This window comes from Lycorma delicatula, chromosome 6 (genome assembly GCF_047948215.1).
Source record: "Lycorma delicatula isolate Av1 chromosome 6, ASM4794821v1, whole genome shotgun sequence".
Taxonomy (NCBI): Eukaryota; Metazoa; Arthropoda; class Insecta; order Hemiptera; family Fulgoridae; genus Lycorma; species Lycorma delicatula.
The window spans coordinates 151,213,888-151,239,933 of record NC_134460.1 but is presented as its reverse complement, the minus strand read 5'-3'; the positions used below and the strand labels follow the sequence as shown (position 1 = coordinate 151,239,933).

General features: G+C 26.4%; 1 protein-coding gene across 1 annotated transcript; it reads left to right on the top strand.

The window, feature by feature from the left end:
• The first annotated feature begins 398 nt into the window (after positions 1-398).
• LOC142327031 (GTP-binding protein Di-Ras2) lies at positions 399-7,538 on the top strand. Its single transcript, XM_075369794.1, has 4 exons — positions 399-438; positions 3,752-3,876; positions 4,869-5,146; positions 7,184-7,538. Exons 1-4 carry the CDS (start codon positions 399-401, stop codon positions 7,536-7,538), a joined length of 798 nt encoding a protein of 265 aa, XP_075225909.1.
• Positions 7,539-26,046: the final 18,508 nt, after the last annotated feature.

The following is a 26,046-nucleotide window of genomic DNA, read 5'->3' as shown; positions in this document are numbered from 1 at the left end:
TATATTATGAGTGACAAAAAATTATAAAATGGTTTTTATGATTGTTATAACAGACTATTCGTTATGTTGTAATAGATATAATTCTTTAATATTACACTTATTTCTAATTATTGTATTGAAGGATTTAAAAAATATTACAGGTAATGAAAATTATTTATTATTGATCTACTCATTACCTGTTTGTTGATCATATTATTTTGATGACAGTTTTAATTTATTAACTTTTTCGTAGAACTAATTAATTTAAACTTAACTAAATTAATTAATTTTTTCCAGGTTTTTTGAACTTCAGAGAAAAATGGTGGTTGTTTCATTATCATAGTTTAACTGGTTAATTAAAATGTTGATTGAACAATACATAAAACAAGTTGAAGTGACTATTTGATGCAGAATTTAAAATGTGTGATCAAGAAAGAATACGCCTTGTCATTCTTGGAGGTAATGTTTGCTGATTGTAAATAGAGATTTTTTATAAGGTTTTTTCTCTATATAATTAGTAACTATTAATGCCAGACTGAACTAAATTTATTCTTAACCTGTTGTTTTAACTGATAATGTACCGCTTTTAATTATTAAAGTTTCATGTGAAAATAATTTGAATATCAGGATGAGTTCAAGTTATGTATCATTACATTTTGCAAGCCAGTATTAACTAAAATTAAAATTTGATGAAACACAAATAGAAAGTGCCTTCAAGCACTTGAAGGCCAAGCGCATGAGGCCAAGTGATTTTCATCTAGAAATCTTCTACTTAAGTTACTTACAAGAAACTTATTATGGAGTAAGCAGAGGAGTAATAAATGTACCTATAAAAAGTAATAATGTACCACAATAATCAGTGAATATAGTTAAAAAATAAGGTTTGAGATTTTTTTTAAATACATAATGGCTGTTCATTCATTGAGAACCTCTTTTTTTTAAGCAAAATTAAAAAAAAAACTCAAAATGATAATTTAGATTTATCCCACAACACAACTGTAATAAGATAATCAGCTTTAACTGATTACACTGGTCAACATGATTTTTGTGTCATGACCATTTTGGTGTACTTAATGAAGTTTTTATCCTGTTTTCAAATATGTATTCAGAATTTCTCCATCACCCACAGTTTTTTTGTTATTTTAATTTTTTTAAATATTTTAAAACATTATTTTGTCCATTTAACCATTGTCAAGTAAAAGCTCCTAGAACATTGTAAATATGATGAAACCAAATGAGCAAACTCAAAGAGTAGTACTGCTTCTGTTGGGCAGATTCAGCAATGTATAGACATGTACAAATGTGATCTAGTGTAGCACACAATTATCATAATGATGCCAGTTGTGAGATAGTAGTGAACCAGTAAACATGTCATTGTGAGTGCTTTGTGTGTCTGAATTATTGTATATTACATATTCACAATTTTATTTCTTTTAATTAGTTGGTAGTTACAAAATGCCTAGAGTTTGTTTAAATTATCCTAACCATTTTTGTAATGTATGTGGTAATATGACACTGAAGTCCCAAAGGTGAAACCTTACTCCATTAGTAAAAAAGTGTTGTTGCTTTATTTTGGGTGTAAAGTCAGGGACCAAACTGGGCCTGGGCCACACATGTCTGTTGTTTATCGTGTTCTAGGCTTCTCACCTAAAGAAGGTGTGTGCCATTTTTTTTTTCTGGAAAAATGGCACACGCCACATGCCATTTGCTATCTCTATTATTTGGAGGGAACCCAAAACCAAAACATACAGTGGTGTACCTTAACTTAATAAGACCAGGTTCACACTGCAAAGAATTGCCCACACCAAAGCCTCCAGAACATGTGACATTAGATGAAGAGAGCTCAGAGTCTGATGGAAATAAGGAAGAAAAGGAAAAAGATTCTGGTAATACAACTTTTGAACAAAACAGTTCATCTGAGTCTCATTTACTTTGACTCAAGAAAATCTTAACGATCTCATACAAATTTAAAGATATCCTAAAACAGTCTGAAAAGCTTGCTTCTGGTAAAAAGAATGGAATCTTCTTTAAAAGAATACAAAGATATGTACTTATCGTAATCGTCATTCTGAATTAAAAGACTATTTTTCTGAAGAAAATAACTTAGTGTTTTGTAATGACATTTCTTCTCTTATGAAGATACTTTGTAATGAACATAACCCAACAGAATGGCACTTGTTCATTGATTCCTCTAAAGTTAGTTAAAAAGCTGTGCTTCTGCATAATGGCAATAAATTCGCATCACCTGTGGTTCACTCTGTTATGAAAGAAACATATGAAAACTTTAAATTTATATTGGAAAAGCTTCAATATGCAGTGTATGAATGGAATAAAAAGAATGGTAGTAAAGTGAGAAGGTTAGACAATGAAGGGATCAAGGTCTTGATCCCCTCAGAAGATGTAGGTTGAAAGAAGGTTAGAATTTTGCCAATAAAGTAGTTCCTGTAAATTACCAAAGAAAAATTGTGCATTAAATAAACATTTTATTTTAATTTATAATTATGTGATATTTATCAAAATTGTAATTAAGTGGAGAAATTAATGGATGGAGTAACATACTTAAAAAAAAGAAGAAAGAAAAGAAGTTAATTAATTTTTTGTTTGTAATTTTTTTATGCATTTTTCAACTACATACTTGTCTTATATAGTCATGCGACATAACTATGCCACAACATTTTTCACTTAAAATACATATCTGTATTTTAAAAGAAAAATTAATAAACAGCAAACTTATACTAGGAACTCAATAGAATCAATCCATTGAGGCCTATATGTATGTAATCAAATTTATCTTTTTTTCAATGCGTAATTATATTTCACCTTCATTTACAAGAGTTAAATTTTATGTGTTTGTTTTTTTTACTGTGTATAATAAAATAAATTAAGGTAATATGACATAATTAATTATATTAATATGTTATTACATTAATATTAATATGACATAATTAATTAATTATATTTGTTTAAGGTATCACATATGTAAAATTAAAATAAACCTTTTATCCTACTGCACTTACCTATTTATTTTAGTTTTTTACTAGCTCCCTGTCACAGCTTTGCCTGTGCTATATGGTTACTTATGTTTCCCATCACGATCAGTTTTTTATTTTAGGTTTTTTCGACAAATAGCTGGTGGTAGATGCAGCCAGTCACACATACAATAGCAATGGCAGTGGGTGTGTTGGTTACAAATACCCCATTTGAATTTTAAAAGTAGGAAGATTGGTTGCAAAGATATTACAACATTTCTGAATAACTGTGATGATGATTGGTCCAGCCTCCTACAAGTTGCTCTTGCATAACTTGCATCACACGCAGGCCCTTCGGGAAGCCCATTATTGTTAAACAGAATTTTTTTAAGTTTATTTAATATTATTTTATTTATTATTATTTACCTATTATTTTTGTAATATTATTCATTTGATTAATTTGAATTATTCAGTTCAAACCCAACTCACAGAGTGATAGAGACTCACAGTTCATTAATTCAATTCATTAATCTTGTGCTTTAACCGGAAAATTTCCACTACTACATATATATATATATATATATTTTTTTTTTTTTTTTGGAGATGTAATATATCTAAAAACCTTATTAATTTGCCAAGAAACATGGGTAAAATTTTGATTGCACTTTGATCGAGCAGTTTTTTTATTTATCCCAAACAAATAAAAACCCTCTTTATATAATAGTATAAAAATAGATAAGTTGTTTTTAATCTAATTTCACTATATTTCTTTCAAGTTTAATATAATTTTTTTCTTATTTTAGGGGCAGGAGTTGGCAAAAGCTCAATTGTTAAAAGATTCCTATTCAACTCATTTACAGACCGTTACCGAAGTACTGTTGAAGATTTGTACAACAGAGAGTTTGATCTTGGTCCAGTCACCATAAAGGTAGGAATGTTTGTATTATAAATATATTTAAACAATCTGCCTATAATAAAACTTTACCTAATTTTCTATTTGATATCATCATAACTTGTAAAAATCAGTAATATTTTACAAGTTCTTATAATAAATCTTTAGAAATATGAAGCAGTAAATACATTATTAATGATTAATTTTTTCCTGGTTTATAATAGCTTCAAATATGTTGTGTTATTCTCTTCAGACTAAATCATCAAAGTTATACAAAATTGGGTTTAGTTTTATTTAATATTATTGTTGCAGTCAATGCCACATAAGGTTTATTTTTGAAAAAGAATTCTTAGAAAATTACAGTTACTATAAGTAAACTAACTGGGTTGGTCTAGTAGTTAAACTCATCATCGCAAATCAATTGATTTTGAAGATGAGAGTTCTAAGGTTCAAATCCTACCGGTGTTCTTTGGTGGTTGGGTTTAAATTGTTGGGTTGAGACTCTACACTTCATTTACATTCATACACATCATTATCACTCATCCTCTGAATACCTTAGAGTGGTTCTGGAGGTTAAACAGAAAAAGAAAATTACTATAAGCAGTAAAATTCTGTTATATTTTTTAGAAGAATAACAAAAAGAAATGCTATAAATGTGAAATTTAAAAATCTGATGTTTCGAACTTTGTGCAAAAAATAAATCTCATCATAGTCCATTGGTAGTTTTTAACAAATTTAATAGTTTTCAATGCTATTAACTTCTAACTTGAAATCAAATTAATGAATCAGTAGCACATTATGGACATCTGAGCAGGCTGCACAATGTTTTGTTGGTATCCAGACTAACACAAACTCCTTTTTTCAGACAAACATTTTCATATCAGCCTATAATGTAGGCTTTATATATCAGCTAATGGTAGCATTGACCAAGTTATGCCAGCCTTTAAAGTGGTATCTTGCATGAACATTAATTGCACAAACAATACAGTAATTAGTTATTATTTATCATTATTCAATTTTTTTTTTAGGTGGATATATTAGATACATGTGGTGATCTACAGTTTCCAGCAATGCGTAGATTAAGCATTGCTACTGCACATGCATTCTTATTAGTTTACGCAACTTCAAGCCTGGAAAGTTTTGAACGAGTTAAATGCTGTTTTGAGGAAGTTCGAGAACAACGTGCTGATTTCCAGGAAATACCTATTGTTGTTGCAGGTAATAAATTAGATCTTGCACCGACAAGAAGAGAAGTATCTGTTGAAGATGTTTCTGAATGGCTGTTTTGCGAACTTCCTAAACTGAGGTAGAACATGCTACATTATTTATTTTACTGTTATATTTATTTATTCTAGTTGATATATATTCATTTTCTCAAGTTCATTAAACATTTTTAGTTATGACAGAGAAAATAAGCAAAAAATGGGATTAATTTATTAGGAAAAAGCTAATTAAACACAGAAATTTGATTGATTATTATGACTTCCTGATAGTATCTGAACATCTTCCACAGATTTATTGAATCACAACCAATTAGAGTGCACTGGATTCCTGGTTCATGTAATGATTTAGCGGTTGCTTGTTACATTCATGGATCACCAGGTTAGAATGTTTCCAACATAGAAAAATCCATAAGAAGAATAAAATAAAAAATTATGACCTTATTTTAGCTGAGGACATGAAATGATATTTGGAGAAACAAAGGAAGACATTATGATTGACAATTACACGCTAAGGAGAAAGAATGAAAGCGGCTCAGACAAACTGATTCATTCTTGCTCAAACATTGACTTGTTATACCAACACATGGATTCATCACCATTTTAGAATACAGCTGGAAAGTGCCAGACAGTATAATTAAATACCAAGTTGGCTACATTAATGAACGAGGTATTTATGAATCAAGCAAAAAAGAGTAGGAACTTTCTTGGGGCTGTCAGAAATGGGTCAAAACCTGGTAATGATGAAGGAAGTAATGAAGTTTACATGTTGGCTGCGGTGCCAGTTACATATACCCTGTACAAGCATTTACAGTGAGGCATCCTATTCTCTCTTGATTTCCTTTCTGTTCGAAAAGTCTATTTTTCATCTACCTTCCTCTTTTACAAATGAGAGGAATTGGACTGAAGGAACTGTTGATATACAGGAAATAATGTATTCTCATTATGAAGTTCAGAAAGTGTTTTGAGAGCCTAATGAAAGTAGATGATTCATCAAGAAAGAAATGTATCAGAAGAGAAATTTTATACTTAACAGACAAGAAAGGAATGTCAAAGATTTCATCCACCATCAGAAAGTAATAATAAAAGTAATGCTATTAACGGAGAAGCCAAAATCGCAGAGTTTTGGGTTGGCTAAACCATCTTTTGCCAAGATTTCTAACAATTTTTTTTGGAACACATTGTACAGGATACTGCGATAAATAAAGACAAAAGCAATATTCTTGATGAACATGGTGATATTGTGATAGCAACAACACATAAAAATATTTATTTAAGGATGAAAAAGTGGAAGAAAATATGTTGTAGTTAGAGATGAAATGGAACAGCAAGGCATAGTTCACTAGGAGACGAATTTAAAATGTTATTTGGAAGATTAAAGAATAACATGAACCAAACAGTGACAACTTGAGAACAAAACTGATTAAAAGGAAGTGAATCATCTTTCAAATAATTAGCAAAAAACATAATAAAAGGTAGCCAGTGTAATAATGTGATAAGCAGAAAGTCAAATAAAATAATTTTATACTTTCTTCCTTAGAAAGAACAATCTATTTCTAAAACAAAAGGCCACTCTGATTTTACAGAAAAGCCAAGGTAACTTATTACTGTTTTCTAACCAGTTAAGTTACAAAATAATGTCTAAATCTTATGCACACATCGAAATCATTTGATGTCAATCTAAATTATTTTGTATTTTTATTTTAAATAAAAATTATATAAAAAATTTTTGTTTAAATCAGTGGGGAAGGGGTTAAATTTTGGATTGTACAAATATTAGGTAAAACATCATATCAGATATCTTTTAATATTTATAATGTTCTTCATATAACAGCGTAAATTTAAAGCTTTATAAAAATTTGGCTTTATTTTCAATTATTATATAATAAGCAAAATTTCAAAATCCCTTTAACTATTAATTTCCTAATTTTATTTTATAGTATTTCCCATATTCATTTCCAAAGTTAACTGGTACAGTTTTTGAGATAATTGCAGCGGATACATAGGAAAAAACGTGCTTTGAACTACTTTATAATCTTACTACTAAACTTTTTCATGATTTATTTATTATTAAAAATAATAATAAAAAATCAATCACATAATACTTTAAATTTTATGTTTAGAGCAAAACTGATGGAATGTTCTGCGAAAGATGATTACAATATTAAAGATATATTCCGATGTTTTGTCATGTTATCTCGAATACTCCCACCTAGTGGAGAAGAAACAACATTAAAAAGAAGATCTAGCGCATATGTTCGGCAAGGAGGTACTCGTCGCGGAGGCAGTCCTGCAGGTACAGGAAGCAGTAATCCCAGTGGTGCAACAGCTGAAGCAACTTCCTCACCTGTAACAACTCCTGGTGGTACCAATCCACCCAAGCCTCGTAGCAGAAGTCTTATTCGCCGCTGCAGCCGTAAAGCTAAACAACAGATACGTGATGCTCAAGGCACCGGTGATGATTGTAATGTATCCTAATCATTTGGAAAATTTTTTCACACCTATTTATTCACCTACCTACTGGTCTGTATAAACAACTATTTGTCTTATCTATGTATCTAATATCTGTCGATATGTTCGTAAACCAGTGTTTGCAATAACAACTGACTGAATGATATGATACAACATTTCTTTAGTACATTGTAGACATTTTTAAATGGAAACTTGCACAAATACAAAGCACACATACATATAGATTAATGTATTAATCATATCAGTCTACCTTCTAATTTCATATTACATAATATGTATTCCATTATCTATTATATCATATATTATAACTATTTATACCATTAATAATCAAACTGATATCTTTTTTTATAAATAAAATTTGATTCAAAACTAATAATTTATTAAATCTAAAAATTTTAATAGAATATTATAATGATTTTATTTATATTTAATATTAATTATTTAATTACTGTTTTATATTTTTTTAAATATTTTATCATATATTTTTTTAAGGTAATGAATAATTTACAAGTATCAATAGTACAGTCATTGAAAAACAAAATATATTATAAAATTTCAAATTTATAATATAATTAGCAACTTTATTTTTTTTAATTACTGTAAATTTTATCAGCGTTATATAATTTTATTTTATCTTAATAAATTTTAATATTTGTACTGTTAAAAAATATAAAGAAATATTCTGCTTCCATTGTGTGTAGTACCAGTATGTTTAGCAGAAATTAAAAAAAAAAAAAATTTAAAAAAACAATGTTTTCAGTTCAGCTCATATGGATTTTTTCACATCTTCAAGCCTTACTTTCCACCAAGTCTATAGAGTTTAAGATTTTTGTTTAGTAAAGACATTTTTCATGGTAGTCCCAAAATAAGTTTTTCTAAAAAACTAAAGTAGAGAATATAAAAAGAAAAAAAACATTTTGAAACAAAAAGGTTATTATGATCTACCATAAACGATTTGAAGATATTTTTTATGTATGTTCATTATCAGTAATTTGTATTTTATTGTGATAACATAATAATAAATAGCATAATATATTTCTGATATTCCAAGTATTTTCATTCAAAACTTAAGAAAATAGATGGGAAAATTTTGGTTAACATTCCCTAAATGTAAAAAAAATACTTAAAAACTACTTCTAAAAAAGTAATTTGTTTTATTTATATAAATATATGTGTACCAATTAAGATACAAATAAAACAAGTTCTTTCATTCAGAAAGCCTTAGTACACACTTGATAATAGTATCTTTGGATCATTTTTCTATATTCCTTTTTTTTATCAAGACGGTTTTATTTTTAATATGGGTAGTGTTTTTGTAGGTATATTTATACTGTATATAAAACTCAAAATAATATTTTGTATTTTGAAATAAATATTTAAAATTAACTTTAAGAAAGAGATGTCAAAAAATTTCAAGTTTCATTTATCATTTAAATTTTTATGCTTTTGATCGATGCGAAGAATTTATAAGTTTTTTTTTATTCTGGTACAACTTCAAAAGGTCAACATTTAATGAAATGAAAAGGTATATTTTGTATATTTTAAGGCAGTTTGTTTTATTATTCACTATTATACTATCAGTATATTAGTACAACGATTTTTTTTATCATAACCCACAAGAGAAAATTTACTAATTTGTTATTCAGATTTTTTATGAAGCTAATAGATGACCAGCTAAAATGACCAGCTCTTCCATTTTGTAAGTGATTATTCAGGTCATGATACATGTAAAAACTAGGATGTGAATATACAAGAAAACTAGTTAGAAAACTTCAAATTCTCCTTTTCCTCTATCCATTTTATTTTGAAGGAAAAAATATCAGTCAACTGCATCTAAGTGGTTATTGCCAAATAATTTTGTTTCTAAAATAAAGGAATGTGTCAGTGTTTTGTTGATTATTTACTAAATATTAAACTTAAGAGAATTGCAAACATGAAAATTCTATTAGACCAACTATACTCCTAAATTTCACATTAACGTAATTGATGTTCTGTTTATATAGAAAATTTTTCTATTTAATATGCTAGTAGTTTAAATTAGGTCAAGAAATCAATTTAAAAAAGGGTGTCTTTAATGATTTTGTTATTATAACATCAGAAACTTCCTTATATTTCTGATGACCTACTGTTTTAAATTCCTACTTGTATTTGTTATAAATCTTTAGCTACATCTACTAAAAAAAAAAAGAACATGTAATTTTGTAAGCGACTAATTATAAGATAACAAATAATAATGAGATCACTATGAATCAATCATTCATTGCTTTCAGGATTTATTAAATCAAATACCTATTTTTCAATGACCCTGTATATTTCATTTTATAGCATTTAGACAAGACACTATAAATCATTAAGAAAGACCAAATAGTAAAAAAGCCATTGTGATAATTACAAAAGAAGATAAAATGGACTTATTTAGTATTTTATAAGAAATAAATTGAAGAATTTATTTGTCAATTGTAGATGATTTAGTTGAAATTTCTTGTTTGTTGTTTCTTTTGTTAGTTGTGTTTTTTAATGGTAGTTTACATAATTGATAAAAAATAACAGTCGCTGATAGTAGCCATCGTATTTTTCAGTTTCATGGACACCACGTTTTCAGTTTTTTCTCATAATAAAGCTAAATTGAGTTAAATTAATTTGATTTTTGCCTTGTAGCAGGTGACTGGAAAAAATTGGAGTACAGGAAAGACCAAGTTATAAACTTTTCATTAATAGCCCTATGATAGCTTCCTAGAAGAAAAGTAGTATTCGCTAAAAGTTGTAGGTATGATTAAAGCAACGTTCAAATTATATAAAAGAATATTAATATGCTTATATTAACACAGATGCGTTCCTTTATTTTAAAACAAAATCATTTGGCAATAACCTCTTTTATTAATATAAAAGAATATTAATATGCTTAAACCTCAACAAAAGAGATTGTATATTTTGTAATGAAAACTGAACTAAGACATGGTCATCAAGTTGTTCTCACCTTTACTTTTTTTTCATTATTATGGATTAGTTTCGTAAAGAGGTGAAGAGAAAAATAGAAAGCCAAGAACATGAGCAGTGGTTAAGAAATAAAAGCACAGTTATTTGCTGATGACATTGTTATTTTAGGAGAAGAGAATATTTTCCAAGATTACCTTACTCCTCAATTAGACAAAATAGGTGGCATGAAGAAAAGTAAAATGTTAATTGTGCCAAGGAATGACTGTAATAAACAGACTCTGCAAATACAAGAAACAATGGAAACTGTTAAAAAGTTTTAGATATGAAGGTTGTGAAATATCTGAAAATGGGAAGATTAATTTGAAAATTAGTAGAGTTTAATTTTTACCAGGAGGATTTTACCGAGATTTTTAATCTGGGATAGGGAAATGCTAATAAAATGTAAATAGATAATTTTCAACAGTTATATTGTTATTCTAATATATGATCTACATTGTTGGGTGGATATTAGAAGAGAAGAAAGTAAAATATAATCAAGAAAAATTATTAAGAAGCATTCTTGAAAGGATCGGAAGAGATTGAGTAAGAAATATTATAGTAAGAGATGTATGATGTTGAGTACTATGGGATATAATACGACAGGATAGATTCAGATGGTTTGAAATTATACGGAATATTTAGTGAAAGAGTCACAAAGTAAATTTTTTTAATATAAATGGAAGATGATATGGTAGTAAAGAAACATTAGAAAAAGAGAGTAGTGATGGAAAAACCTTTGTGAAGGAATAGCGTAGAATTAGAATAAAGGGAAATTCTGTGATCCATAACTCAAGGCTACAACTGAATGAATAAAAGGAAAGAATGTTGATGAATCTTGTGAAGTCATTTTGCATGACAATAAATTACAAATTTTACTGTCTAATTTTGTTACAATGGATGTGAGTCATAGAGAGAGAGTACGCATTAATAAATAAACAGAAGAAAAAGTAATAGTGAATGATCATAAGTTACATATTTATTCCTTTTAAAACTATTTTAAATTAAGACCTGAAGAAGTTGTATCTGGTTGATTTGGTTTTAGCATTTTTTTTTTTTACATCTGTCACTTGTTAAATTGACATTTACAAATAAAAATATTTAATTTTATTTACTAATAAAAATTATGAAGTAGATTTGAAATTGCATTATATGATAAAAATGTTATAACTTAATATTTATTTTGATTCTACTCCATATCATTTAAACGGTTACAATGTGACATGTTACAATATTAATAAAGGCAGAGTTTTGTATTATTGAAGATTGAATCTCTGGGCAATAGTAAAATGGTAGTAAACATGGACTCAATAAATAACATTCAGTCTAATGTTTACCATTGAACCCAATGGTAAACATTGACCCGATGTTTACCATCGAGTAAACATTGATTTTCTGAAATCAAGGGGTCACTCAGAAAATCATTTGGGGTCACTTTTATTATGTGCTTATTTATTTAGATATTAAATTACAAACTCATACCATCATTTGATATTTGTATTGTCATATTATTAATTTTTAACCGGTATTGTCATAAAAATCCCAACAGGTATTTACTCATTTAAAGCAACATACATTCTAACATTCAGTATTATTTTTTTTTGATAATGTATAGGACCAGTATATATTAAATATAACTTTAATATATGTATGTGGCTTTAATAATTCTCTGTTGGCATTTAATCCATATTTTACACACTTTTATCTAATATTTCCTGATCTAGTGTAGTAGAATCATAGAGTCTTAAGATATTACAGTTAATCATTTGGTAGCTTTGTTAACAGAAATTATGTATATCATTACTATTTATTTGTTCTCTAAAATTCAAATAATGAATGATTTTAGTCATAAATGTACAGTATGTCTTTCATTATAATACTTTTTTAAATTTATAACATTTTATCACATAAAACATTTTAGTGTAATAGTAAATATATATTTACTATTTTTGGTGGTGTTAGGTGGTTAACTTGTTTTTTGAGTTCAATTGGCATATATATATATATATATATATATATATAGAATATAAAATATTTACTCCTTTTTTTTTACAATTACTTAATAATAAATTTACTTTATAAATAATTAATTTTTTATAAATAGTGTCCCAGTTAATAATACCATTTAACGTAACACAATAATATTCTTGGACTGTATTTCATATTTGTAAACTTTAATTATATTTAGTTTCAGTTGTATTTTTCACATGTTTTAATATAGCAGTAAATGAATTTTTTTTTCAAAAGACTGTAGTTCAACTTAGCTTTCCTTACTGTAGGCTAGGTTAAGTCAAGGCAATCTTCCTGGGTTAAAATAGTCAACTTCTCATATTGTTCAATCTACATCTAAAACTGGAATAAATGAAAGTTTTACTTCATCATTTGTTCCACTTAAAGTATAAAAATATAATTATTAATACTTTTAAAACTTACCCCATAATAATATAGAAAATTAAAAGGAGTATGTGTATAAAATTAATTGACCAATTTTTAATTCTTTGATAAATTTTTGATTATGAAATAGTTTCTGAGGAACTGATCAATTGACACAGGAAAACACTATTTTTAGTTCAACTTACTAAATTATTTAGGGTGGTAAGGATTACTTTCAAAAATACAAATAATTATGAAATCTGTATTTTAACTAGAGCAAGCAATTGAGTTGTTATATCTCAAGGGCAGTTGACCCTTTCAGTTCAAGCAGACTACCTCAAATTAACTTGAGATGGCTGTTAAAAAAATCAGTATGTTATCATATTCATGATTTATTTAATTTCTCTTTTTTTAACAACAATAATTATAAAGTAATTCTATAACCAACTTGCTTATTGACTTAATTGTAAAATAAGCTCAATTGGTGCTTATTAGCTAAACAAACTAAAAACAGTAATAAAAAAAAATCATACAGATTTTATCTTGTTTGATTAATTGTAAATATATGTGCTGCATGTAAATAAATATTAGTCGTAGTATTGTAATGTAATTAATTAAATCTTTTTGTATGCTTATTTTTTAAGTACCATATTAATTAGTGTATATTTCATTTTTTAATCAATTTATAAAAGCATTATCATTATATTGTTGTTATTGTATATTTATATATCATCCGTCCGAAAATTATTATAATTAATTCATGTATTATTGTATAATTTTCTGCCACATAATCTGATTTTCATACCCATACCCGTTTTTGTCAACGAGAAATACACTTATCATCACATGAATAATTATGATCATTAAATAAATGTAATTTTCTTGCTGAAACTGTTAAATTTCATTACATCATAAGTTTTATAATTCTCGTTCTTTTAGTACTTCATAAGAAACTCGTATTGATGTTGTCTGTTGTCAAAAACACTTGTATATGATCATTTTTATAATTTTACAATTATTTCATCACTATAAACTGTTTTCTTGAGATTTAAAAGATCAATACTCAAATTGTTTTGTTGAATTCACCTTTTGATGTGATTTAATGCTACATTTTCTTGTAGAATTGGTGAATAAACCATATGAGGAGTCATGGGGAAAAAACAAGGAATGTCAAAAATTTTTTTAAATCAGACATTACAATGCTGGGTAGTAACGTATTGGTATACAATTCCCATAGCTTTTTAAAGCATAAAATATAATGAATGTCATGATTTTTAGCCTATTTTATAAATAGTAGTGAGCAAAAGAAATTCAGAATATCCATGCATCAACAGAATAAGATGGTAATGTCCATGCACTAAGCTCACACACATACTGTTCAGTCTGCCTTTGTTCCTTGATATTTTGTGAGCTTCTTTTACAACTAAGTTTATTGTTTATCACTGTCACATTTCTTGTAGTTCAGTGTTTGTTTTTTCTTTATTATTATAATTATGTTGATGATTCTAATTCAGATAGTGAAAAATAATTTTGTTTGTTGAGAAAAAACAAGCAAGAAAAGAGCTATAACAAGTGGTTGACATCCACAAATTGTGGGTGTCAAACATAATGAAAAAAATAAGATTACATTGAAGGAAGTGAATAAAAATCAGTAATTACTTTTACTGGGTCTTTTTTAGTAAATACTGACGTTTAAGAGAATAAGTAATTGTGCTACATCTTATCGTCCGGTAGCATTTTTTTTACTTAATCGGTATTTACTGAAACCACACTGAAATTACTGATTCTTTCAGTAAATACTTTAAAAGGAGGGAATAAAAGTTTTCATTCCCTCCATCATTCATTCTAAAATCATCAGAAATTACTATAGGTTTTTTCAGTAATCTGAGACCCATATTGAAAGCTTCTACTGAACAAGAAAATATCTGTTTTCATGAGAATACATAAACCTAAAAAACTTAGAGAACATAAATCTATAAGTGAAGATTTACACTCCTGGTTTATAAGGAAGCAGTTCGTTTTGATAAGGCATCTGTGGAAGATGGAAATAATTTGTTTTTACAAGAAACTAATGAAACGAGAAGGGACTGTAAGTGCCCAGCGTAAAATGAAAATATTTTTAAGATATTTGTATGATCTTGGATACTAAGACAGTGTTGCTGAAGATTTTGGAATTCACAGAACTACAGTCAATAAAATATTTAATGATTTTCTAGAGAAAGTTACTTCCAAAGTCGCTGATGGGATTAATTTTTCCCAAATTGTAGATGAAATTACAGAAGCTAGAGAAAAATGGAGTAACAAATTCAAAATGCCAAGTGTAATCGGGGCAGTTGACTGCACTCATTTAAAGATAAAATAAATCGAAAGCTGAGTCTTGCATCAATAGAAAGGGTTTTGCAAGCATTACCATGCAGGTCACATGTAATGCAGAGGAGAAAATAACAAGCAGCCTGGTAGCATTCACGACAGCCACATTTGGAGGCGGAGAAGTGTGTGTAAAAAAATATCCAAATTAAATGTGCCATCTGTCTGTCGGCAGATAGCGAGTATGGTGCAGCTCTTCAGCACCTAACACCATTTAGTCCACCACGGTCTATGGGAGAAACGACTTTTAACAAACAGCATTCTAAAGAAAGTGTGGTAAAATGAAAATGTGATTTCCAATATTAACCAGTTTTATTAGAATGAAATTGGAAAAAGTCCTGAAGGATTGCTTGCACAATGTTGCACAATATAGGAAAAACCCTTCACGATCAATTTAACGTAAATGAAAAGGGATATCAAGAATGTGAGGATGAAGAGGAAGAAGCTGTAGTTGAAGAAAACAATGATATCGAAATCACAGATGTAGAGCTCTAATAAAAGGGAACAGGCAAAGCGAAATGAAATTTTGACTGTTTTGCTACAAATAATTTAAAAATTTGTGTGAATGATTTCATATAATTGTTGAACTTAACCATGTAATAGTAACTTTTGTTTGTTATGTAGATTTATGTAATTATTAATTAATTTTATGTAATATTAAAGTTTGTATAATAAAAAATAAAAGGAATATTATAGGATAAACACAAAATAAGAATAAACAAAATAAAAAAATAGATCAGTTTTGGATTATCAGGTCGATCAAGTCAATCTTATTATGGATTGGCCACAATGGATGGACTGTTCCACATCAACCAGACGGTTGCTGGCTCTGTCGTAATTTTCTTTATTTTTTTTTGTGATTTTATTTATTTATTTTGTTGTATTTTTTTTCATTTCAGCAAAGGTGTTAAGGGAAAACTTATTTGTTTATTTTTATGTACAGTATATCTAAAATCATAATGATTATAAAAATATAAATTGTACAGCAGTTTTTGTAGAAAATATTTTAATGGAAAATCTAATATATCGTTCAAGTATCTTTGTGTAAATTGATGTTAATAACATTTATCAGAAATAATGCAAAAATCAAGATAAGTGTCTTGAAAAACTGGATATTCCTATTTTATTAGCTTAAAAAATGAACTAATATTATTTCAGACCAAGTACACATTCACCCACAGATACAAAAGGGAGTTTAAGTTCATGTAGATGATCTTAATCAGCCTTTTAAAAATCACAGTATTTATACAAAGAAGTTAACCACGACATACTTTATGCAACAAATTAAAACTGAAATTTTAACACGATTAAAAAATATAAAATTTACAGATACAACATATAAAAATAAAAAATTAATTTGTCAAAAGCTGCATATTAAATGAACAAGCACAATACATAAATAAAATATATTATTTAACTTCATACAAGAGAGGTCTCTTTATTTTTTTTGAGATGAGTATATTTAACATCAGTACTATCAGTAACTCAATGAAAAACTCTTCCTAAAAGCGCTTTGGAATAGCTATTTTTGTCTCATTTAAAAATGAGTCATTTATTATTTTTAATTTTTTTTTCTTCCGAATACTGTAAAAATAATTAATTATTGGTGAATGTGTTTTGCTTAAGTAAATTTAAAGAAGCAGTTTTCAAGGGACAAACTATCTTAAGAAATTTAATAAGGAGATATGGTGATATATTTCACCTAATTGTCTTATCTTACTGTCGAGACTGGCCCTTCCTTATTCATCACATACACATACACACACTCTCTCTCTCTCTCTCTCCCTCGCTCTCATCCTCTCTCTCCCTCTCTCCCACCCCCTCTCTCCTTACCCTAACAATCTTTACTTTAAAGTTTAAGACAAATAAGGTATTGTTTGCTGAGTTATGTGCTCATTTTGTAGCTATTTGTAACAAAATTTACAAGGCACCCAGTTATTTTACAGCAATAAAATGTTAGTAAATGATGATAGAAACCTCTAAATGCTGTGTTTTATCACATTCATAAACATAAGACTTGTTGCACCAATCACAGATTAATTATAAACTGCTTTGTCTGTTTTTACCCAACTAATAATTCTCTTTGTTGAATATAAATACAATCATGGTAACTCAGAAAAGAAAAGTATGATAGTCTATGTATAAATAATTTCAGTATCCAGTCTGTGTATCTGCCTTTGCTGTTAGAAAAAAGTTACAGATATAATTGTATGAAAAATAAAATTAAAACCGAATTTTTTTTTGCATGAGTAATAACACCAAAATTCAGTGCAATGAAAAATTCATATAACAAGTATAACTGCATATAATCCATCAGCATATTTAGACAAATATGTCTACCAAAAACAGGACAGGCAATTTTAATATAACTTGTAAATCTAAACACTTAACAAATCTGTTTTTTCTGTATTTTATTCAGTCATAATACAATATTATATTATATATATCACACACAATATTTCTTTATTTAGCATATGCATACTCAAATTTTATGTCTAAACAAAAAAAATAGTTTTTTTATTTTTAAATGACTTCAAATTAATAAGTTTAAATAACAGAATAGATTAAATGTCTCTTTGATATTTAATTTAGCTCTTGTAAACTCTATATAGAATAGTTTTCTTAAACAAAGTAGCTAATTGCTTTATGCCGATGATGCAGATGTACAAATACTTAGAGCTTTTTTAGAGCTTTACTTTCAGAATTAATTTTTTTTGTTATAAATTCAAAGGCATTTTTATTTCTGCAAAAATTACTTTTTAGAGACAAATGTTGCACCAAATAAATGCTAATTTTATCAGTATTTTCAGCATATTGTTTTTCTTTTCAGTGATCTTTTGATCCAGAGATGTTAGTACATCCCCTTGTTCACCCATTATTGCTGTGTGTATATGGTTTTTAATGAAATATGTAAATATGCACACACATATACAAATTGTAGTATGCACCTCTATAAATGACACTTGTATCTGAATTATGGATATTATATCCTTCTCAAAAAAGAAATTATATGAAAGAATTAAAATATTATCATTATCTACAATTATTTAGCCATAAAATTCTTAAAATATCATTTTTTATCATATACTTTTATACTTACTAGTATGGGAAAAACAGTTGTGGTTTTATCTTCAAGTTGTTTCTCAAACTTTAAAATTCAACAAAATAACAGTGAGATAAAGAAAAAAAACTTTTTTTGTATTTTCTTTAGTTTTATCCAATTTTTTAAGTGAACAATATTTATGTGACTCCATTTAATTTTCATTTATAATAAATGTACAAAAAAATTTTTTGTATCGGTTTAATACTTAAGTATTCCAATGTTTATATTTTAGAGGTGTTTAGCAGAAAGAAATTGTATTTTAAGATTGAGAATCTCGTAAACAATTTGAAAACTTATATTAAATTATTCATTTGTGGAAGAGAAAGAATAATACCAATACTGCTGTGAATGTTGTCATTACAATGTAACAGTTTTTTAATTTTTTGTAAATTATTAAGAACATTTATTATTCACTATTATATTGTAATTATAATGATTGTTAATATTCTCTCCACATTTGTAATTAAATTAAACTACTATAAAATTATTTTTAATTTGAAAAAAGAAACTATTTTGAAAATTAATTTTATAATAAACCTTTATGTCGCTAACTTAAAACTTATGTTTGTTTATAACTTTTAAATCAATTTATTTTGAATATTTTTTTGTATTTATAAAATTCAAGCAATAATGCTTATATAGTTATTTCCAAGAAGGAAAAGAGGTTTGTTTTTTTAATATATTCAGAAAGTATATTGTTTTTCATATGCTGTTGTAGTTTAAAATCAGTTAGTCTAAATATAGCATTACTAATTCTAACAAAAAATAGATTAGTTGCTGTAATGGTTTTTATATGTAAACACTTATTAATATAAAAAATCACAAATAAATAGGAAGTATTTGCAATTTGTTTGTTAGTTTCCTTTTAAAACTCTATTGTTGATATATTAGAAGGAGAAATGAATAAAAATTGTTATTCTAAATATCTAAAATTACAAAAAAAATTCCACACATTTGAAACTCAAGAAAATCAATCAAGCTCATTAGGCATTTCTATAAGGAAATTTAAGAAAGTCCGTACCACAACCTATAGCAATTGAATCAGTTCATTCTGATGTAAATTGTACTTCAATATGGAACATATCTTAGTGTAATTTTATTTCCTTAACTACTTCATCCATGATAGGACTTCATCACAAGTCCTATCATTTTACTTAATCTTTAAAACAATATAACCAAACATTAGCTTATCTAATTACTGTGTTTTGGTATTTTATATTTCATATCATTTAAAATTTTATTAGCACAGTGGTCAAAATTTTATAAATTATTTAAATATTCAAAAAGTTATACATATAAAATTTATATATGTTTTACCAAAGATTCAAACAATTGTGTTCTTTCAGTAAAATATTTGTTGCAAGTAAAAACATGTGTTAAAAAAGGCTGAACAATTTATGAACCATTTAATTCAAGGTTGGATGTTTAAAAGACAAATAAATAAAAGTTCAATATTTTATCTCAATCAGTTTTTTAAAATAGATATTTAAGCTTAATATTCTCAAAAAAAAGTTAATAACCATGACTTCTTTTCCACAGCAGTAAAAATTAAATTAAGAATGATGAAAAAATTCTTTTCATCTTTTTTATTCTGAATTAATTGCAGATTCCATTCATTGATTTTTTAATTTTTTTCATTACTGATAAAAATAAAAGTATTTAAAAAACATAGATATCACCTGCAGTGATGAAAGTTACCTTTGTTAAATTTTAAAGATTAACTTCCTTTCGGATATTTTATGCATATTACTCTATCATATTTGTGTTTTCATATATTTTATAATTTCTTTATGTTTTTATTGAAAAGTTGTTGGTATTAAAGTAAATGTTATAAGAACTTATATATATATATTATTTAAAGTATATTGAAATACTGTACTACTGGCATTACATTGTTGTATGTTTATGTGTTGTAGGAATAAAATATAAGAAAATTATTAATTTTTCAGACACTTTAGTCCATTATTACATTATTGTATGTAATATACAGTACTTAATCGTAACTATCAAATTCAGAAATAAGTCAAATTTTTAAGAAGTTATTTTTTCTAGTAAGAACATTTTTGGTATTTTCATGATTTTTAGTGTTTGAATTTTAAAATAATGCATATAAATTAATAGTATTGTATACTAAATCTTTGTTAACAGTAAAATTTCTGTCAACGACCAAATTAGTGACTGCAATGGCAATTGTCTATTGAATTTGAAATAGTAATATGTCTGTATTAAATAAAATAGGTAGATAATTTGTATAATAAAATGTATGCAATACTTTAAAATAAAACCATAAAAAATGATTGGTAAATGTTATTCGTTTGAAATCTATATACAAGTAAATAAAATCTGATGTAATAAGTGCCGAATAAGAATGTAATACAAAACTTAATTAAATTTTGAATACATTCAAAACATCATTAAATTTTTAGAAAAGATCTTTCAGAGAACTTAAAAATAGAAATATAAAAAGTGAATGGAAAAATATAAAAAAGGGGATGGGCTAAACAGATAAAAAGTATAGATGTTTAAACAGATATAAAAATAACACAAAATGATTGAAGATTTTATGTAATAAAATCAATAAGAGAAAATTTCAAGAAATATTTACAGAAAATAAAAATATAAAAATAGTTGTGCATTTTGATTGTAAAAGTCATCACCACTAGATACTGGGGAATTTCTTTTTCTTTGGTAAATCTATCTTTCAGTAGTTTTCAACTAATGCTCTCCATTTTTTCTCATCTCCCTTCATTTCCTTACTGCTTCTTGCTTTCCTAACATTTATAAATAATTCTTCATCATCCTTTCTTTCTGTCCATTTTCCTTGTATGATTTTTCATTGAAAATGATTTCTATGCCAGATACATCTCCAAGACTAACTTGATTTGATTATCAGAGTGATATTCTATTGTTTTTTTTTAAATTTATTTTTATAATTTATAAATACTGATATAATTTTTGTTGTATTTTGTAAGTATTGTTTTCTTTCTTTTTTTTTTGAATAGCTAATATTTCTTTTGTAATGTTCAACTATTTTAAGTTTTGTTTATATTTATAAATACAAATCTCGTGATTAAGCTTCATTAATCACCTCAAAAATGTTACTTGGTTTATGTTTCATTACAAATAATTTTGTTAAATGTTTTTGCCAATTGTTAACTAAATAACGTTCATGAATTTAGCATACTAACAACAACAAAAACTTTTACTACATAAAGCTTCAAAATCCTGAAAATTGTTAGCTGTTTCTTGAGTTCCGATTTTTTAACACATCTCTCATCCCAATGTTTTCCTTTTTTATCCCTAAAAAATAAATATTATTTTAGATAAATCATTCGTATCAAGAAGTACAAATCATTTGAGAAATATATTAAATCGTTCGAATGAATGAATTGATTGAGAAGTATAAATCGTTCAAATGAATGAATCATTCGTGTGTTGCGCGCAACTTCCCAACGCACCACCATTGGTCCACTCTGTGCCAATAGTAGCTAAAATAAAAATTTGAGCACATACAACAAACAAAACCGCGCATCATCATTTTTTATGGGATGATGATTGAAATACATAATTAGAAGTTTGAGATTTTTATTTTTTGTAATCAGTTCTTGAGATAAAGTCAACAATGATAGCAAAAGAGATATTTTGTAAAATGTTAAATTAATACAAATTAAATATAAATTGATAAATAAAGAAGTCGAGTTTAAAAATAGTACATTGATTATATCAACAGAGCTGTTCTAGTTTTAACTTATCAGATAAAAAGAGTCATTCTGAAATTTACCATAGAAGGAAATTTCATTGCTCACAAGTCTAGATAAAACCATCAATAATAAACATAATCATTATTTTAAATTTTAAATAGTGAAGACGTTGAAAAAGATAATGTGAATTACTCTTGCCTGATATTTCTGTATTTGGTAGTTACAATTACGGATCATACGTTATATAATAAAATTATTTGTTATATTTTATAAATGTATTTTTATGTCACCCAGGTTCGGACTCTGAGCGGGTGTAATGTGTATCATATAAATTATATGTTTATAATGTTTAATTATGTTTACATATACATAAATATATATATATCAGAGATATTGCTTGTTAATAATAATTTCATAATTATTATTATAGCTGTAATATTGATGTTATTCCTCGGTAAACACTATCTGTAACTAGCTGTTATTATTGTCGGTTAATATATTTGTTATTAATTTTAAATAAGGCCTAAATATTATTATTATATTATCAAACATGTTTTAAAATTATTTTACGTTTAATAATAATAGTAATAATAATATCTGTAATCAAATAGTATTGTACTTATATCCAATGTAATGTTGCATTAAATTTTATTAATTTTTTTAGCTGTATTCTTATGATGCAGTTTTTAACTAAAATTTTCCACTTATTTTCATGTGTATTGTATTTTCCCTGTTGTAGTTTCATAAATATTGATGTTATATTTATAATTTTCAATTTATTCATTTTGTATGTATTAGCATATTTTAATATCTTGGATTTATTTTTATTTCAGAAATTTTGTTTGATTATTATTTTTGTTTTAAGTACTCATACTTAAACTAGAATAATTTTGTAAAGGTTCTGTTTTCAGTAAAGAAAAAATGTTGGTGAAAGATGTAAAAATACGATAACATATGGACTGCATCAATATTCATGTATTGATCTGTTGATATTCATGTGTAGGTGCTGCTTCATCCCCGCAGGGTTTGTAATTTTGAAGTTATAAATAAAGAAACACCCTGTTAGAAAAAAGAATATAATGTATTGACACTGATTATTAACACTAATTTTCCACATTGTGTTGATGCTAGCAACTACCAACAACTAAAGCCATGTTATCCAACACAGATGTTTTTTTCATTTATTATTTTTTATTTGGTTGCTAAACAACTTATTTATTTTACTAGTGTGACAGTGGCGCTATCTCCAACAACAAATAAATTATTGTTTTGTAGTATTTAATTAAATTAAATCAATATATTTTCTAAAACTTCTGTTTATTCTTTCATCAAAAATTGAATCTCAAATTATTGTAACTGATAAACTGTATTATATAGTTTACATACATATGTAACATAAAAAAACATATTATTATTAAAATTATCTTTATTTATTCTTAAGGTAACCGAATGTACATCCATACCATTACATTTCAGTATGCACTGAAATTTTGCCTAGAGTTTTCAACAGTAAATAAATAAAAATGTTTAACAATTTTCACTTTTACCAATCACTTATTTGTTCGGTACAAGTGGTAAATTTATATTAAATCCTCTATTATAATGCTTCTTTCTTCTGTTCTTCTAAAATAACTTGTGCTCCTTTTAGGTCTCTGACCTGTTCTATTATGTATCATATATTAGTTAACAACTTAAATATTGCACGGTAAACAAAAAAGAAATGTTTAATTAATGAAAGATTAATTCACTAAAATAAAATGAAACTCTGAGTAACTTTTTATTTTTTTCATAAATCTGCCACGTACACTTATGTAAACACATTCTTAACCCCCTTGATGTCAGCTTTACTAATCATTGTATTTTTATTTTACATACATAAATATATATTTCTACAACTGTTCATTTAAAAATGCACATTTAAATTTTTTAATTTTTTAATTAACTTCAAAAAGAAGGATATACTTGATTTGACACGTGTAGGATATTTCATGTAGGTGTATAAATTCAGTCCTTTCTCTTCAGCAAACGATCAGATTTCAATAATTATTTTATTATTCACGGAAGACTTTCCTTAAATGTTATGTAGTAAATTTTTACCAAATAAATTAACTGAAAAGATTTTTTTTAATGAAAGGTTATATTAAGTTTTTTAATTATAAACAGCAATTTGAAGGAATTTTTTTTATCTCTTGCTCATATAATTGCTTAGTATAACACAATAAAAGGGTTGATGTCATTTCGGTATTCAAAGAACTTGCGTACAAAATTAATTAATTATGTTTTATTTTTTTTTTTTTATGAGAAATACAAATTCTCATAAGTCTTTGAATACTTTTTTAACACATTTGCTACAGTATTTTTTTTAATTCATGTAATTTTAGCGTTCCCATTATTCAGTATGTGTTGAAAGTCCCCATTGTCCGGTGTTTGTGTTTTCACTGTTGCATTACAGGACACATATATCTTGTGAACTTCCACCTCTTCTAACTCTCTTCTGTTAGTCATAGACAGAACTATTTGTATTACAAGTGTTATGAGGAGTACAGATGTGTTATTATTTTGTTTGTTTAGACTCCAACCGTATCAATTCTATACACCACACACCAAAGTGGTGGTAAATTTTACCTTTTTTTGCCAACTACCTAGGACCTGTACCATATAGAATGAAAATCTAAAATTTGATTGTTCAGCACATTGTACAATTACTGCTATAAATGTGTGTATGGTTGCCTTATAAAAATAATTCTAATAAAATTATTGATATTTTGTATTATACATAACTCAGCCTGAAGAAATTATACATTTATAACTTTTTAAGCATCGTTTATAAATATATTTTTTTACATTCAGCTCAAATTCAGGTAAAAAATTGTTTTCTTTATAAAATGGAAAACTGTACTTTTTCAAACTGATGAAATTGTAATGTGAATAAAGATGTTATATTCCATTTTATTTTGGTTAAAAAGAATAAATATTGATGTATATGAATATCTTTATTATAGAATTTTTAAATTTAAATTATTTTACTAAAAATCTTATCGATATAAGATATTAACTGTTAATAATCATTAATAAATAATAATGATAACGTAGGATAAAAAACTGCATAAAAAACTTCTAATATAATTTTCTGTTTAATAATGTTCACTGATTACTGAACTTGGTTTTAATCTTTCCTGCTTCTTTGCAAACAAAGCTGTGTGTTTCTTGCAATCATACTACCGATGAGCTCTTATAACATTAAATATAAAATAATAAAGAAAATGAAAAGTAGTAAAAAATAAAATTGTAATACTTTCCATGTCATAAATTAAGCATTATTTATAGTTAATAGATTAATTTATAAAAAGGCTATATTTTATTCATATAATATTAACAAAAGGTACCAGATAGAATTACATACAGTAGTTTATTTAAATAAATCTTGGTACAAGATTTGCATATCAGATTTCTTCATCATGTTTTTCTAATTAAAAATGATTTTGTATATACACTGTATTCTAATGAGGGTTTCCTACAAATCCAGTCTGTTTATTTACATAAATATCAAGCTAAAATCAGGAATCTAACGATCACCTTTGTTACCATTACCTTTGATATAGTCTGTTGTTCTTCCAAATATGCAACAAAGCAGTAAATTTCAGAAGGTGTGAAACTATTAAGTATATGATCATTTGCCTCCTTGTGCTTGATAAATGTAATCACCTAGTGATCATCTATTGTCTAACTAAAAATAAACCAGTCTTAATGTTCATTTTGACAATCTAACAAAAAATTTATATAATATTCATTGCAACTTAATTACGATTTCATCAAAAGTTTCATCCTTTCTTAGCCTCAATTTTTTAGAAAATTCTTTTTTTTTGTAAAAAATAAAATGTTGTTAAGGTAGTATTTTACTGCCTTCCTAATTTTGTTAATTTTTTTTAATATTATTTTATAAAAGTATACTTTTTTCATAATTTTTATTAATTTAGAAAGATAGAATAACATGTAT

What these genes read in the sequence shown, in the direction of transcription:
- LOC142327031 (XM_075369794.1), top strand. Translation starts at nt 399, where the DNA reads ATGTGTGATCAAGAAAGAATACGCCTTGTCATTCTTGGAG. An exon ending in TTGGTCCAGTCACCATAAAG is followed by an intron (nt 3,877 to 4,868) that starts GTAGGAATGTTT and finishes TTTTTTTTTTAG; the next exon opens with GTGGATATATTAGATACATG. An exon ending in TGCGAACTTCCTAAACTGAG is followed by an intron (nt 5,147 to 7,183) that starts GTAGAACATGCT and finishes TTTTATGTTTAG; the next exon opens with AGCAAAACTGATGGAATGTT.